Source organism: Lontra canadensis, unplaced genomic scaffold, assembly GCF_010015895.1.
Source record: "Lontra canadensis isolate GAN:19392208 unplaced genomic scaffold, GSC_riverotter_1.0 scaffold61, whole genome shotgun sequence".
NCBI lineage: Eukaryota > Metazoa > Chordata > Mammalia > Carnivora > Mustelidae > Lontra > Lontra canadensis.
The window spans coordinates 8,642,682-8,659,339 of NW_022631055.1; the positions used below are offsets into that span (position 1 = coordinate 8,642,682).

A 16,658-nucleotide genomic window follows, 5' to 3' on the forward strand; every position below is an offset into this window, starting at 1 on the left:
CACCTTTATACATAATTTAATATAGATCCAGTTTTTTTGGCATCTACATAATAGTGTAAGTTAAAGCGTTGAAAATTCCCTATCCAAAACTGTATAAGCTTATCCAAACTATACATAAGTTTTGTTTCATACCATTGCCCCTTAGTATTTCATGGATTACAAAAGATATGACTTTCAGAGAAATCTTAGAAAAGAATTTGGGTCTAAATAACAAATGAGGAGCAATAATTCCAGAAAAGTTAAATTTAAAATATAGCAGGAAACAGTTTAGAATAATGAGTGGATGGTTTATGAATTGAAAAATAAGTTTATTAAACTAATATGCATTTATAGCATAGATTATATCAAATAAATCTTTGCATGAAAACATAGTCACTGTCTTCTAGAGACATAGAATCTAGTCATATACTAACTACATGACTACGGGTAGCTATACTGTAAGACCGGGTATGTTCAATGTCCTAAAACTGATACAAAAAGTATTTTATAGGTTTGATTGAACTAAACTATTAAAAGAGTTCAGAAGAGAAAGCAGTCACTCTGACTTTGGTGATTTGGGAATACTTTTATCCTGCTCATTCTTTTATCTCTTCCCTATTATCATCTTCAGAATTTTAATTAGTATTGACATTTTATTGCAGTTTGTAGGGAGTAATTTGGTAAAATATAACCAATTACTATTTCATAACAAACTTGGGTTAATGGAAAGGAACTGCTATATTTCATTCTATGTTCTTTTATCATCCAAAGGCAGGTGAACAGAAAGGCTAGATTACCATTTCTTTTGTAAATTATTCACTACATGATTTTATTTTTAAGTGGCTTCCCTTTTTTAGTTTTTAATTTAATTTTATTTTTTCATCATGGTAAGTGTACTATTTAATCTCCATCCCCTCTTTCACCTACCTCATCCACCCTCCCACTCTGGTAACAGTTTGTTCTCTATGGTTAAGAGTCTGTTTCTTGGTTTTTCTCTCTCTCTTTTTTTCCACTTAGCTCATTTATTTTGTTTCTTAAATTCCACATATGAGTGAGATCATATGGTATTTGTCTTTCTCTGACTTTTTTTGCTTAGCATTATACTCTAGAACTCCATCTGTGTCATTGCAAATTGCAAGACTTCATTCTTTTTATGGCTGAATAATATTCCATTTGTGTGTGTGTGTGTGTGTGTGTGTGTGTGTGTGTGTGTGTATGTATGTATATATAACCACATCTTTATCCATTCATTTATCAATGGACACTTGAGCTGTTTCCATAATTTGGCTATTGTAAATAATACTGCAGTGAACAGACGGGTTCTTGTATCCCTTTGAATTAGTGTTTTTATATTTTTTGGGTAAATACCCAGTAGTGTGATTATTAGATCATAAGGTAATTCTAATTTTAATTTTTTGGAAACCACCATACTCTTTCTGCAATGTCTGCACCAGTTTGCATTCCCACCAACATAAAAATTCCTTTTGGTCCACATCCTTGCCAGTACCTGTTTCAAGTGCCTTCCTTTTTTGGTGTTCTCTTTTTAATCTGTTTAAATATTTTTAATCTAAATAACCTTTTTTTTCTGGCTTATTTTTCAGATTGAACTCATTTGCCAACAAAATAATATAATAGTATTGGAAGATACAATAAAAAGGCTTAGATCTGTAAGTACATTTTATACACATTTAAGTTGCGGAGTCATTTTTATTCTGTTAGACTGTGAAAAATGGTGTATGTGTTTTAGTTCTCCTGCATTTTGTGAACATTAAAAAATGTCTGCTTTCTAAAATCAGCACTCTGCTTGGTGCACAGGGGCGCTTCCCATCTGTAAGAGCATTGCTGTTCTCGCTCCATTTCATCGTTAGGCCTTTCTTTCCCAGAGGTGGAGAGAACTTTGGTTGGTTTTATTAGTACCCTTAGCTGTTACTTGATTTAAAATGATGACCATGATTAATTTAATTCTCAAAATATAAGATGCATTTGTTTACACATTAACTTTTATCCCTCTTAGTAATAAATATTAAATCAGATGTTGTAAGTTAATTCAGAGTAGTGAGTTTTCTTTTTCTAACAATGTGAAATGAAAACTCCTTTTAGACTGTTTAATGTTATCATTTAAAATATTTGGAACACCCTCTCTGAAAGCATATCGGTAATTTTCTCCCAATAAAGTATTGGTAAAATAAAGATTGTAAAAGAAAAAATGCTTTTAAATACATTAAGGTAAATGAGAATGTACTTGAAAGTGTATACAAGTATAAAATATCCAGCATTCATTTAATTTATTCATTCATTGAACAATTATTGAACAAAACTTAGATGCTGTAAACAGAAGCTTTAATATTAGCATACAAGTTTCCTAAGCAAATTAATTCAATTTCTAGGACTTACGACTAGATCTGTGTGCATTTCTGTCCCCGAAATTTCTTTACCATTTTTCCTTAAAATTATTGAGTAAATTTAAGGGTTCTTTCAGTTAAATAAAAATATAGAACATTCACAAATGCTAGAAAAAGAAGGCAGCTAACTGCTTTTTAAAGAGTACTGATGAATTATCTTCTAAAATACCAAGTTTATTATTTTTAAGGATCCTGTTTATTCAATTTTCATATAGAAAATGATGCTATAGTGTAGCTTAAAATAATAACCTAATTTTTTCCTCCTTGGCAAGATAATTTTAGAGTCTGAAAAAGCACAAAATAAATCTCCTTCCAGACTTGATTCCTTTGTCAAGACTTTAGAAGCAGACAGAGATTACTACAAGAGTGAAGCTCAAAATTTGAGAAAGATGATCAGAAGTAGATCTAAAAGTCCAAGACGCCCATCTCCATCTTCCCGGGTAGGTTTTGGAAACTTACAAATATTTTGGAGTTTGTTGCTCAAACACTGACTTTTATTCTTTGATTTACCTAATATGCAAACAATTCATTTTGATTTGGCATGAATTGATATATCCAAGAATTGGGAAGACAGAGATCTCTTTCATGGCACAGTGGACCATTGAATTTGGTTCTGTATCCCCAGTATTGGTAGTAGTTGGGAGGTAATCAGATAAATGTGGACCAGTTTGGGACGAAGCTGTTTAAAAGAGAAGTGATTTTTTTAAACTTTTTTTTTTTTTTAAATCATTTCTTTTCATTGTATCGTCATGTTTGATTGAGTAGAGATTGTGTAGTGCTGTTTTTTTAGAGCCACGTGTCAAAGAAGAATTTCAGATTTCTTATATAATAATCATAGGGTACAAACTGTGATGTAGAGCTTTTGAAGACAACAAGAGACCGTGAAGAACTAAAATGCATGCTGGAAAAATATGAGCGTCATTTGGCAGAAATTCAGGGTAATGTCAAGGTTCTTACATCTGAGAGAGACAAGACCTTTCTTCTTTATGAACAGGTAAATTTATTTATAAATAACATATCTAATGATATTCAATTTTTGAGATATGTAATTTTTTAAGTTCTATAAGAATGCTTAAATCTGCCAATCAAATTAACCTAACATTTGGGAATTACTTTGTTCTTAAGGTATTCTTAATGAAATGTAATGTATTTACGATACAGTAAGTGTATGTGTACAAACACAAATATACACGTTTTTCCTTATATCCAAAAAAGATCATATACATGTATAGAAATAGTCTGATTTTTGGCATGAGAAATGAAGAAATTGTTAAATGACAGGAAATGGTGAGTTCAAGGTAAACTTGAGATTTGGGGTTAGAAAATGCTAACATTACTTTGATATCAATCACTTTAGGAAATGCCTATAATTTTCTTAATTTAGGAGAGTAAAATCAGTTTATAGTTTATACCCATTTTTAGCTTAGTTATATATATAGCCCTTATAATCATTTAGCTTATTTACTCAACAAATATTAAACCTCATAAATCACTAACAATTTCTTTTAAAAATATCAAATTTTATTGAGAATTATCACTATCAGGGGTGCTTGGGTAGCTCAGTCGGTTAAGCATCTGCCTTTGGCTCAGGTCATGATCCCAGGGACCTGAGATGGAGCCCAGCATCTGGCTCCCTGCTCTGCAGGAGGCCTGCTTCTCCCTCTCCCACTCCTCCTGCTTGTGTTCCCTCTCACTGTGTCTCTATCAAATAAATAAAATCTTAAAAAAAAAATTATCACTACTGTATGCGGGGTTCTGAGCTTGCCACTCTAAGAGATAGAAAAAAATGATAAAATACCAACACTGTTTTCTATGTTCACAGTCTACTTGGGGAGATAAAGTATAGTATAGTATAAAGTATAGTCTTATATGTATTTTTTATTACTTAAGTATAAGTAGTCCAGAAGATGTTGTAACAAAAGAAGTGGGTATTTTTAGTTGTTGTGATTAAGGAAATCTTTGCTAGATGATATGGAATTTGAGTCCTAAAGGAAGAAAGGAGTTCCTATTATCCTGAAAGGGGTAAGGAACATTCCAGACCAAAGGAATAGTGAGAGGCAAATGATAAAGGCAGGAAAATCAGTAGATAAATGGATCGGGTTAAGATTAGACTAAAAGCTATATGCCATTGGAGTAAGGAGGAGCTAAGGCTTGAGAGGTAAATTGAACTAGAACCTAGAGAAGGGGTCTGCAAACCTTTTCTGTGAATGCCAGAAAATAAGTATCTTGGGCTCTGCAGGCCACACAGTTTCACAGCTATTCAACTCTGTTGTGGTGTGAAAGTAGGCTATAGACAATTAACAAATGAATGAGTTTAGCTGTGTTATAATATAACTTTACTTTTGAACATGGAAATTTGAATTTCATATTATTTTTACTTATGATACATATTATGAAATCTGTTTGTTTTTTTGATCATTTTTTAAAAGTGTAAGAAACATTCTCAACTTACAGACTTACAAAAACAGGAGGCAGGCTGGATTTGGCTTGTGAACTACATGTAGTTTGCCAACTTCTGAAGTACATGTAGAGGCTGTTTAATGGGCTTTATAAGGGGTTTATACTTTGCTTTATAAGCAATGGGCAGTCTGTTTTTTGTTTTGTTTTGTTTTGCTTTGCTTTGCTTTTTTAGGACAGAAGAAATGACCAATGCCCCATTTTTACAATTTAAACCTGTTAACAATTTTATATTATCTGTTTCATAATCTTTTTGTGTTACCTTTTTATAACAATTTTTCTTTCAAGAGAATTGGAGGAAGGGGAAATTGTGGATTCTTTAGAAGGCTGTGAAAGCAGTCCATGCATGAGGCATTAAGAACTAAACTAGCATGCTATCAGTGGAAGTAAGGATAGGGAGAGATGCAATAGATACTGTAACAGAAGCCTTGACAAGATTTGATTTTAGCAAAAAGGAGGGATAAATGGACCTCACTGAAATTCTTTTTTGAATGACTGAAGAATTTTGGTAGTAGAAAAAGAAATAGTGAAGCCATTTGTGATTTGAGGGAAAAGATGTATTATTTTCAGACAGATGGAGTAAGATGATGGTCATACAATCAGGTGGTAATTGCATTTAGGCAGAAGAGAATGTGGGACTACAGTGGGGAGAGAGGTAAGAACTGAATATGTAGATGGGGAATTCATCTTCTTAGAGGTGACTTTGTGGCCTTCAGAGTGGATGAGGTCTCTGAATGGGAAAGCTATAGAGGAACAGATGAAATGTTGGGATTTTTTTTTCCAATTAGTATGGGAATATTTAAAAGAATAAGAAGATAGGAAACTAAAGTAGAAAAATATTAAGCTCAAGGAAGGAATGAGTCTAAAATAGGGTGTTGAAGATAATGTCAAATGTTGCCAAATATTAAAAATGGGAACTGAGAAAAGGCCATTTGGTGAGGTCATTATTTGAAATTCTGCAAAGAGATAGGTATAGGAGCCAAGTAGTTTACACTGGGGTGGGATGGTAGGTGCTGAGGAACAGGCAAATGGGTACAAACCATAGTGCAAAAAAAAATATATATATATGTCTAATGCAAAAGAGATATGGGATGGTAAATGGGGCAGCAAGGTTAAATGACAGTTTTTTAAGATATGGGAGCCATGTGTTGTGGTAGAGGGAGGGGAGAGCCAGTGGAGAGGGTGGTATTCAAAGTGAGAGGAAATAATTATACAGCTGAGTCTTGAACAAGGTGGAACTAGGGGTGCCAACCCTCCTGCACAGTTGAAAATCTGTTTGTTTTTTTTTTAAGATTTTATTTATTTATTTGTCAGAGAGAGAGAGAGAGGGTGCACAGGCAGGCAGAGTGGCAGGCAGAGGCAGAGGGAGAAGCAGGCTCCCTGCCAAGCAACGAGCCCTGTGTGGGACTTGAACGCAGAACACTGGGATCATGACCTGAGCCAAAGGCAGCTGCTTAACCAACTGAGCCACCCAGGCGTCCCATGGTTGAAAATCTTTGTATGACTTTTGACTCCCCCAAATTTAATTGCAACTAACCTACTGTTGACCAGAAGCTTGCTGATAACATAGTCAATTAACACATTCCTTATGTATGTATTGTACACTTATTCTTCCAATAAAATGAGCTAGAGAAGAGAAAATGTTGGTAAGAAAATCATGAGGAGGAGAAAATACTTTTACAATACTATACTGTATTTGTTGAAGAAGTATGTGTTTAAGTTCAAACCCATGTTTTTCAAGGGTCAACTCTAATTGAGTCAGGATTATCTTAGAAAGCATTTTAGGCATTTTAGGAGATGAGATCCAGGATTCTGGCCAAAGTTTTGCTATGGAAATTAGAAAGTAATATATCTTCCTCTGAGACTTGTAGGCCAGCTGAATAGGTAGTGATCAAAATTAAGAAAGATCAGGGACTTTTAAGGAGTCCAGTAGGATATGAAATCATCTGTAGGTGTGGAATAGCTTTAGGACCTGAGGATGGTTGAACAAGTATGAGAGAGTATATTGGGTTGTCAGTAAGGATTGATGAGACTTCTGTCAGGATAGAAGTAGCCAGGACATGGAAATGGCATATATGTTTATTAGAGAAAGATAGGAACACTGTAATATTTATTAAAATAGTATTTTACCAGAATTTTGCTGAATTCAAATTTATATCACGAAACATTAGTAAAACATTCTCTCTTATATTGACTTCCTCCAAATTAATTTAAAAATTTTTGGCAAAGATATTATAAACCAGACTTTTATTTTTATACATTCACTTGCATTTTTGGACATCATTTGCCTTTATATAAACTCATTAAAAAAACATTATCCCGTTGCATGCATTTTTATAAATGGTTTGTATTTTAACTAGCTGGATATAAGATTGCTGTATTTATGTCTGTTCTAAAACTTGTTAAATAGAAGTCTGTGTATTTAAATAATAGGCACAGGAAGAAATTGCCCGACTTCGAAGAGAAATGATGAAAAACTGTAAGTCTCCTAAATCAACAACAGCACATGCCATCCTCCGCCGGGTGGAGACTGAAAGAGATGTGGCCTTCACTGATTTACGAAGAATGACCACAGAACGAGATAGCCTGAGGGAAAGGCTAAAGGTTTGGATGAATTTTATCAGTATGACCATTTGTGAAACACCGTGTAGCAACACTGAAAACATTTTGTTTTGTTTTTGTTTTTTAAACAGATTGCCCAAGAGACAGCATTTAATGAGAAGGCTCATTTGGAACAAAGGATAGAAGAGCTGGAGTGTACAGTTCATAATGTAAAGAAAAATCACTTTTGTTTTCAGCTATAAACTGTCAATAGCTTCCCCATTTTCTTTGTTTTTTTCTATGTTCAGAGAAGTTCTTTTATTTTTCTGAGATAGTGTTAATAATCCTAAAACATTTAAGGTAGTATGTGTAGTATAAATTATCACTTTTTCATTGTTTATGTCCTTCCAAAAAATGTAAGTAAAGTCTTTTTTCTTTTAGGTTGCAAAATGTGTTCTTTAAAAAAAAAAATCCATTAGGAATACATCTGTGGGATTTTAGCAGCTTTCTCATCTCTGTCTTTCATTAAACATAACATTGCCAGATACGGAGAAACTGGCTTATTCTATCTAAAGTGTAGATAAGGTAGAAGAAATTATTATGACATGAAAATTAATGAGAAGAATATATTTAAACTGAATTTAAATGTGAAGCATCACCTTTTTACTAATCAAGAATTCTAGATGCTATGAATTTGAGATGTTATGACTATATAAACACTTTGAGTTCTGTTATCAAATTTAATTGAATATATTTATACATTCATCTGTGTTGTTATAATGAGAATAAAAAGCGTTATTTAGGAGAGAAAAAATATTTTTTCATAATTCTACTTTATATGTATAACTTATTAATGTTGAACAATAAATCCTTTTGCAAATAAGATATATATACTACAGTCAAAATGAACCATATTGAAAATGTAGATACATGTAGTGTGATAGGCTCTATGCACAGATTGTGCAGTGGTTTGTTCTTGTTCCTATTCCAAAATACCTTGCCCATATAGCCTCCCACAACATTCAGGTCTAATCTGATCATCTCCTGGTGTAAATCTTGTCATATGCCACAGTTTGCACAGAAAGGATGTCTCTTTAGGAAGATTTTGTTGGTGGTGGCAGTAACCTTGTCGTTCTACTTGCATAGCTTGATGATGAACGTATGGAGCAAATGTCAAATATGACTTTGATGAAGGAAACCATAACCACTGTGGAAAAAGAAATGAAATCACTAGCAAGAAAGGCAATGGATACTGAAAGTGAACTTGGCAGACAAAAGGCAGAGAATAATTCTTTGAGGTAAATTACTTTTAGTTTACTATAACTACTAGATCTGCTTTTTGTAGAGTATTTTATAATGATAATTAAGTTATTTGTTGACTTTAATTTCTGAGAGGATTATTATGAAGGAGTTGTAGAAGTCTCAGCATACATTAATTGATATCCCAAAGATCACTTACAGACTAGTAATGGCATACTTAACTAGCAATCAGACTTCTAGTAATCATCTTACATTTGCAGAAAGCCTAATGTTTAACTGAAGTACCTTTCACAACGTCCTTCTGGGTACAGAGCATATTTGACTTTGGCATTTGAGTACGTAGGAAAATGTAATGGAACTTCTTTTAATTGAATGCCAAGTAGGTTCTTAGCCCTTCCTACATACTGGTATGGTAGCAGAAGAAATTCCAATTAAAGCAACCTACAGTAGGCAATAAATATAAGGGAATAAGTTTTTGAAGACCATGTTAGCAGTTTTAGTGTCTGTTGATACGAAAGATAAAGCTCTACAAATTCAGTAATGTTGAATTATAGTGCATCAGTGAACCTTTGAAAAATAGTAGTTCATATGAGTATGAAATATTAAGTCTACAGATAATAACTTGGTTCACATAAGAGTTCCCAGATTCCCCTCTTTGATCATTCAGGGGTCTGTGGTGTGTATGTTGAAATGATTTGTCAGGACAGATAATGACTCAAATTTTTTCCCTTCATTAAATTTTTTAAAACTTCCTGTTTAAAAGGATATTACAGGCTCAGGTAAAATAAAAATAATAATAAAATAAGACAACAACACAACAAAAACCTTGGAGAATAGAGAAAAGTGTAAAGAAAATGTAAATCATCCATGATTTCATAACTCAGTGAAAGCTATTATTAATATAGATCTATTTCTAACCAGGAATATTTCCATCTGTGTTATGTAAGCTTTCTATGTAATTGATGTCATTCTATTAGGTTATATATTTGGCCAATTTCACTTAATTGTATATGATAAGCATTGTCCATGTCATTAGAAATTCCTGGAAAGCATTTTAGTAGTTTACTAAAAAATTCTATCAGATAGGTGTATAATATTTTAGAAGATTTTTGCATAATTTGTTTTCTTTTAGCAGTATTATTAGAATCTAGTTGGCATACATACAGTAAACTGCACATATTTAGTGCTCAGCTTCGTAAGTATATCGGCACAATCAAGATAGTGTCCCTACCCATAGCTCCCAAAAGTTTCCTCATGCCCCTCTGTAACCTTTCAACTATCCTGCCAATCCCTAGACAACCACTGATTTGCTTTCTGTCCTAGAGATTTGTTTGGGTTTTCTAAAATGTTTTATAAATGAAATCCTACAGTATATATATATATTTTTAGTGGGCTGCTTTCCCTCAGCATAATTATTTTGAAATTTATCCTTGTTATATAATCAATAGTTTATTCCTTTTTGTTCCTGAGTAGTATTCCATATGTGAATATATGAACAGTTTGGTTGTTTCCAGTTTGGGCCTATAACAAAACATTTATGTACATTCTTATATGAGTCTTTGTATAGACATAAGCTTTTATTTTTCTTGGGTGAATACCTAAGAGTAGAGTGACTGAGTTATGTGATGGATATATGTTTAATTTTGAAGAAACTATTAGATTTTTCCGAAGTGGTTGTACTATTTTATTTTACATTTGTACCAGTGGTATATGAGTGTTGCAGGTGTTGTGTAGCCTCATCGACACTTGGTATGCATTGTTTTTTTAATCTTAACCATTCTAATAGGTATGTTTTATGGTTTTAATTCACCTTCCCTAATAACTGATGCTTTTGAGCATCTGAGCATGTGCTTATGTACATAAATTCATTATTATTATTATTATTTTTTAAATTTTATTTTACAAATATTTTCTCCCACTCTGGCTTACATTTATAGCAATTGTCTTTTAAAGAGCAAATGTTTTTCATTTTGATTAAGTGAAATTTATTGATTTTTTAAAAATTATATCCGGCTTCATGTACTCTTTTAAAGATATCATTGTCAAATGTAAGGTCACTGAGATTTTTGTTTTGTGTTTTCTTCTAGCAATTTTATAGTTCTCAACATTTAATTCTGCTATTCATGTCAAAGTTTTCATATACAGTCAAGGTACAAGTCAAAGTTCACCTTTTTTTGCATAGGGATATCCAGTTGTTCCATAATTTGTTGAAAAACTATCCTTTCTTGTTTTTGTGCTTTATAGAAGGTCAGTTATCCATATATGTATAGCTCTTTTCTTGATGGTCAGTTTTATTTGATGGATCTATTTATATATCTTAATCCCGGTATAATCTGCCTGATTACTTTGTTTTTGGGTTTTTTTTTTAAGTCTTCAAATTAGGTAATGTTAATCTCCAAATTTGTTCTTTCTCTAAATAGTTTTGGCTATTCTAATTCCTTTGCATTTTATTTTAATTTAAGAATCATTTTCACAGTTTATAAAAAAAAAAAAACTGCTTGGGAATTTGATTAGAATTGGGGAAGATGACATCTAAAGAATTTCACATGTTCCCCCTCATAAACACAGTATATCTCTTCATTGTTTAGATCTTTAATTTCCCTCAGCAATGTTTTGTTGTGTTTAATATATAGGTCCTGTACTACTTTTTTCAGATTTATATGAGTATTTCCTATGTTTTTTGATGCTGTTGTAAATGGAATCTTAAAATTTCATTTTCTGATTGGTTATTGTTTGTATATGAAAATATAGTATAATATGGACTCTGGAAAACAATCTGAAGGGTTGGAAGAGGTGGGGGGGTGGGAGGTTGGGGGAACCAGGTGGTGAGTATTAGAGAGGGCACGGATTGCATGGAGCACTGGGTGTGGTACAAAAACAATGAATACTGTTATGTTGAAAATAAATTTTAAAAAATGATAAAAAAAAGAAAATATAGTTGTTTTTAAAAGTAAACTTTGTATTTTACAACAGTTTTAGATTAACAGAGCAATTATGAAGAAGGTAGAGTTCCTACATACCTCAGACCCAATTTACTATCTTATTAACATCTTACATTAATACATTTGTTAGAATTAATGAATTATTTGATACATTATTAACTGAAGTCCGTACTTTATTCATATTTCCTTAGTTTTCCCCTGATGTCCTTTTTCTGTTCCAGGATCCCATCCAGAACACTACATTACATTTAGTTGTCATGTTTCCTTAGGCTTCTCTTGGCTATGACAGTTTCAGACTTTCCTTGTTTTTGATGACCTTGACAGTTTGGAGGAATACTGATCAGGTATTTTGTAGAATGTCTCTCAGTTGGGGTTTGTCTGCTGTTTTTGTCATGATTAGACTGGGTAATTTGTTTTTGAGAGAGAGGTCATAGAGGTAAAATGCCATTTTAGGGTATATATCTAGGGTATTATGGGTATGTACTGTCCATAGGATTTATTACTGTTGATTTTGACCTTTATCATCCGGCTGAGGAAATGTTTGCCTTTTCCAGAATGTCATATAATCGAAATCACACAGTATATAACCTTTTCAGGCCAGCTTCTTTCACTTAGCAATATGCATCTTAGGTTCATTCATGTTTTTTTCATACCTGGATAGCTTATTTCTTGTCACCGAGTAATAATTTATCATATGTATATACTGTAGTGTGTTTATCCGTGCACCTATTGAAAGACATCTTGGTTGCTTCCAGTTTTTGGTAATTATGAATAAAGCTGGTGTAATCTTTCATGTGCAGGTTTTTGTATGGACATAGGTTTTCAGATCAGGTCAGTAAATACCTAGGAGCACAATTGCTAAATCATAGATTGAAACTATATTTAGCTTTATAAGAAAGTGGCCAACTCTTTCAAAGTGACTGTACTATTTTGCTTTTCCACCGGCAATGAATGAGAATTTCTGTTGCTCCATATCCATGTTACTATTTGGTATTGTCACATTTTTTTATTTTAGCCATTATAACAGGTATGTAGCAATATTTCATTGTTTTAATTTGCAGTTTGCTAATGACAAAGGATATGGAGCATCTTTTCATATTGTTACTTGCCATCTTTATATTTTCTTCGGTAAGGTATCTGTTTAGATACTTTGCCCATTTTTCAGTTTTTTTTTTTACTTATTGTTGAATTTTGAGAATTCTTTTAATATTTTGGATACATGTTATCAGGTCATTTGCAGATATATTCACCCTATCTGTGCCTTGTCTTTTCATTCTCTTAATGGTATCTTTTGCAGAGCATAAATTTTAAATTTTGATAAAGTTCAACTTTTACTTTCATGGTTGTGTTTTTGGTGTTGTATTTGAAAACTCATTACCAAACCCAAGTGTACATATTTTTCTCCTATGTTTTCTTCTAGAAGTTGTGTAGTTTTTCATTTTATGCTTAAGTTCAATGATCTGTGTTGAATTAATTCTGTGAAGGATGTAAAATCTTTCTAAAAAATTTGCATATGGATGTCTTAAAATTGTTTCAGCACCATTTGTTGAAAGACTGCCCTTTCAGTATTGTCTTTGTTCCTCTGTCAAAGAGCAATTACTTATATTTGTGGGGGCCTATTTTTGGGATCTTCATTCTATTCCATTGATCTGTTTTATTCATTCTTTTGCCAAACCATGCTGTCTTGATTTCTATAACTATATAGTAAGTCTTGAAACTAGGTAGTGTGAATCCTCCAACTTTCTCTCTAATTGTATATTGGCAATTCTTGGTCTTTTGCCTTCCCACATAAAATTTAGAATCAGTACCTCTGATTCTAAAATAAATATCTATAAAATAGCTGTCTGAAATCGTAATTGTATTTGCATTGAATCTGTAGATCAGGTTGGGGAGAATGGACATCTTGATATGGAATGTTTCAATCCATGAACATGGACTATTTCTCCATTTTTTTAGATCTTTGATTTCTCTCATCATTGTTTTATAGTTCCATGCCTATAGATACTGTGCATTAACTTTGCAAAGTTCTAGGCGCTTATTACTTAAAATATTTTAAAAATTGAAGTATAGTTGACATATATATTTTTCTAAGTGTGGAACATAGTGATTGACAACTATATACATTATGAAATGTTCACCACAATAAGTGTGGTTACTATGGATCATGGTACAGTTATTACACTATTATTGACTATATTCCCTATACTGTACTTTTCATCCCCATGACTTATTTTTATTTTATAATTACTTCAGATAGTTCTTATGCTCTTTTTTCTTCTTTTGGTATTGAATTATACTTACAGTTCTTAGATATTCTGTTCTGTTTTATTTTTGTTTTTCTCTTTGCATTTTTCATTGCAGTTTGGGAAGTTTTTATTGACCTGTCTTTAAGCTCAGTGATTTAGGCTTGACTGTGCCCAGTCTACTGATGAGCCCATCAAAGGCATTCTTTATTTTTGTCACTGTATTTTGCTTTCTAGCATTTCCTTTCGTTTCTCTCAGTTTCCATTTCTATGTTTATGTTACCCACCCTCCCCATTACTGCATATTGTCTACTTTTCCCATTAGTGCCCTTAGCCAATTAGTCATAGTTATTTAAAATATCCTGTCTGAGAATTCCTGTGTCTGTGCTATATCTGACTCTGGTTTTATCCTTCCATTGTGTTTTTGCTTAACTTTTGGCATTACTTATAATTTTTTCATTGAAGTCACGCATATTTTATTGGGTGTTAACTGAAGTAAATAAGCCTTTAGTGTGAATGTTTATGTTAATTTGGCTGGCAATTGAGCTATGTTCAAGGTCTGTTGTAGATGCAGGTGCCAGAGATACCAGATTCTTGCTGTCCTGATTGTTGTTTCTCCTTTTGACTTTAGGCTTCCCTGGGTGCTCTTCCTCAGTGAGAGCATGCATCTTGCAGCTCTTTTGGTTGTGAGTCACTGTGATTATCATGGAGCCCTGTTATTGTGGTAATTAGGTGAGAGGAGGGAACTTGTTCTCTACTCTTGTACTTAAATTTTAGTCTTGGTGGACCTGTGTCTTTGAGCTATGATGTTTACAAGTGTTTTTCCATTGGTATAACTTTTATTTTTTTTTAATCTACTTTTGTGGGACAAGAAGGCTAGAGAAGGTAGAGTGGGAGAAATGTCCTGTTAGAGCTGGGATAAGGCTATGATAAAGTCCTTTTATTTGATGAGTAAGCCTTTATTATGGAGCATGCTCTGAGCATATTTCACAACAATTACTCCCCCTTGTGAGAGTTATAGGGGATCTTTCTCAGATCTTTAATGTGAGAACTTAGTGGAGTTCCTGGAGGTAAACACTGAAATATAGAGATCCCTCTAAAACTGTGGCCTCTAAGAGCTTCTCCATCTCATATAAGTGCAAACTCAGCCTCCAGCAATGTGACAAAATTATTTTTTAAGCTCTTAACCATTTGTGATTCCAGTGGTTTCTGCTTCAGATGAGCAGATCTTGGTTATTCTTTTCAGATTTTGAATTGGCAGTTTACTCTGTAATTCACTATTCTAATGTGTCACAGAAAGTTTTTGAGTTTCATTTTGTTCATTTCTTTTGTTGTTGTAACAATGGAAATGACAGTTACTAAGCTCTTCTCAGGGTTAAAACCAGAAGTCCTACAATTGATTTTTATATATTTACCTGGTATTTTACAACTTTGCTAAATTTACCTTTTAGTTTTGGTAGCCTTTTTGTAGAATCCATTTAATTTTCTATGTAGACAATCAGGTCATCTGCAGATAAAGACAGTTTTACGTGTTCAGTCTGCATGCTCCCTCCCCTCGCCCCTCAATTTCTTGCCTTATTGCATTGGCTGGAACATCCAGTACAATGTTGAATAGAAATGATGAAATGGACATCCTTGTCTTGTTCCACAAAAAGGGGAAGCATTTAGATTCTCAACAGTTAGTATGATGTTGGCTATGTGTTTTTCGTAGATGTATTCTTTCAGGTTGAAGAAGTTTCCTTTATTCCTATATTACTGAGATTTTATTTTTTTTTTCAGGAATAAATGTGTTTTGTCAAATCAGTCAGAGTATGTTATACTTGTTATAGATTTCTGGTGTCAGTTAATGCTTTATTTAAGATATTTACATTTATTTTTATAATTGGGATTGGCCAATGATGTACCCTTCTTGGGGCTTCTTAAAATCAGATTTTGGTGTCAGTGTCATGTAAATCTTATAATAATCTCAATTCATTTAGTCTTCTTTCATTACCTGGAAGAGTTGACATAATATTGAAGTTTTAAAACTTAACCAATGAAGCCATTTGGGTCTGACTTTTATTTATTTATTTTGAGGGAAGTTTTAATTTTATTTGTTTAATGGGTAAAAGAACAATTAGAAATTTCTTCTTATGCCATTCAATATATATTCTTAAGGTATTTGTTCATTTTCTTTAAATTTTAAAACATTTTTAGGATAATGTTATTTATAATATCCTATGAACATTTTAATGTCTATAGAATCTATAGTGATTTCTTCTTTTTTAGTGTGTTGTTATTAGTCTTTTCAAAGAACCACCATTTTGCTTTGGTGATCCTCATTAAGTTTTGTTCTTTATTATTTCCTTATATTTTCTTTAGATTTATTTTTATTTTTTTTCTAATTTCTTTAGATGAATGCTTATATTATTACTTTTCAGGCTTTTTTTCTCATATAGACATTTAAGGCCATAAGTTTCCCTCAAAATACTTACTTGAATGTATTTTACAAGCTTTGTTATGTACTTTTTATAAAATATTTTCTAATTTTCATCATTACTTCTTAATTGAACTATTAGTTATTTATTAGTGTGATTTTAAGTATCCAAAAACATAATGAGTTTTCACTTACCTTTTTGATTGTCTTTTTGTTAATTACATATTTGTACTAAATTTTTTATCTTATTTACAGGGATTTTATTGAAAGAGTTGTCTAAACTTCTGGCTCCAGTGTCTTACATTTCTTTCTCTTTTAAACCTGCTGTAATCTGCCTTTTCTCCTACCATTTCATGAAAACTTTTTTTCCAGGTAATATTTACTTTCATGTTACTCAATTCAGTAGTCAGTCCTCAGT

The 16,658-nt window shown here is 32.4% G+C and overlaps 1 protein-coding gene across 5 annotated transcripts in view; it reads left to right on the forward strand.

Annotated features, from left to right (window-relative positions):
• TSGA10 (testis specific 10) overlaps nt 1-16,658 on the forward strand; it is a 131,133-nt gene that overhangs the window by 30,920 nt on the left and 83,555 nt on the right. For 4 of the 5 annotated variants that reach the window (XR_004385049.1, XM_032877857.1, XM_032877859.1 and 1 more), the window contains exons 4-9: nt 1,581-1,646; nt 2,654-2,821; nt 3,220-3,375; nt 7,272-7,442; nt 7,532-7,609; nt 8,526-8,677. Coding sequence is in view for 4 of the 5 variants with exons in the window: in XM_032877857.1 (XP_032733748.1) it covers nt 2,771-2,821; nt 3,220-3,375; nt 7,272-7,442; nt 7,532-7,609; nt 8,526-8,677 (608 nt within the window). In the remaining variant the exon portion in view is untranslated. The remainder of the gene's footprint in view (nt 1-1,580; nt 1,647-2,653; nt 2,822-3,219; nt 3,376-7,271; nt 7,443-7,531; nt 7,610-8,525; nt 8,678-16,658) is intronic. The other variant, XM_032877858.1, reaches the window with a different exon arrangement.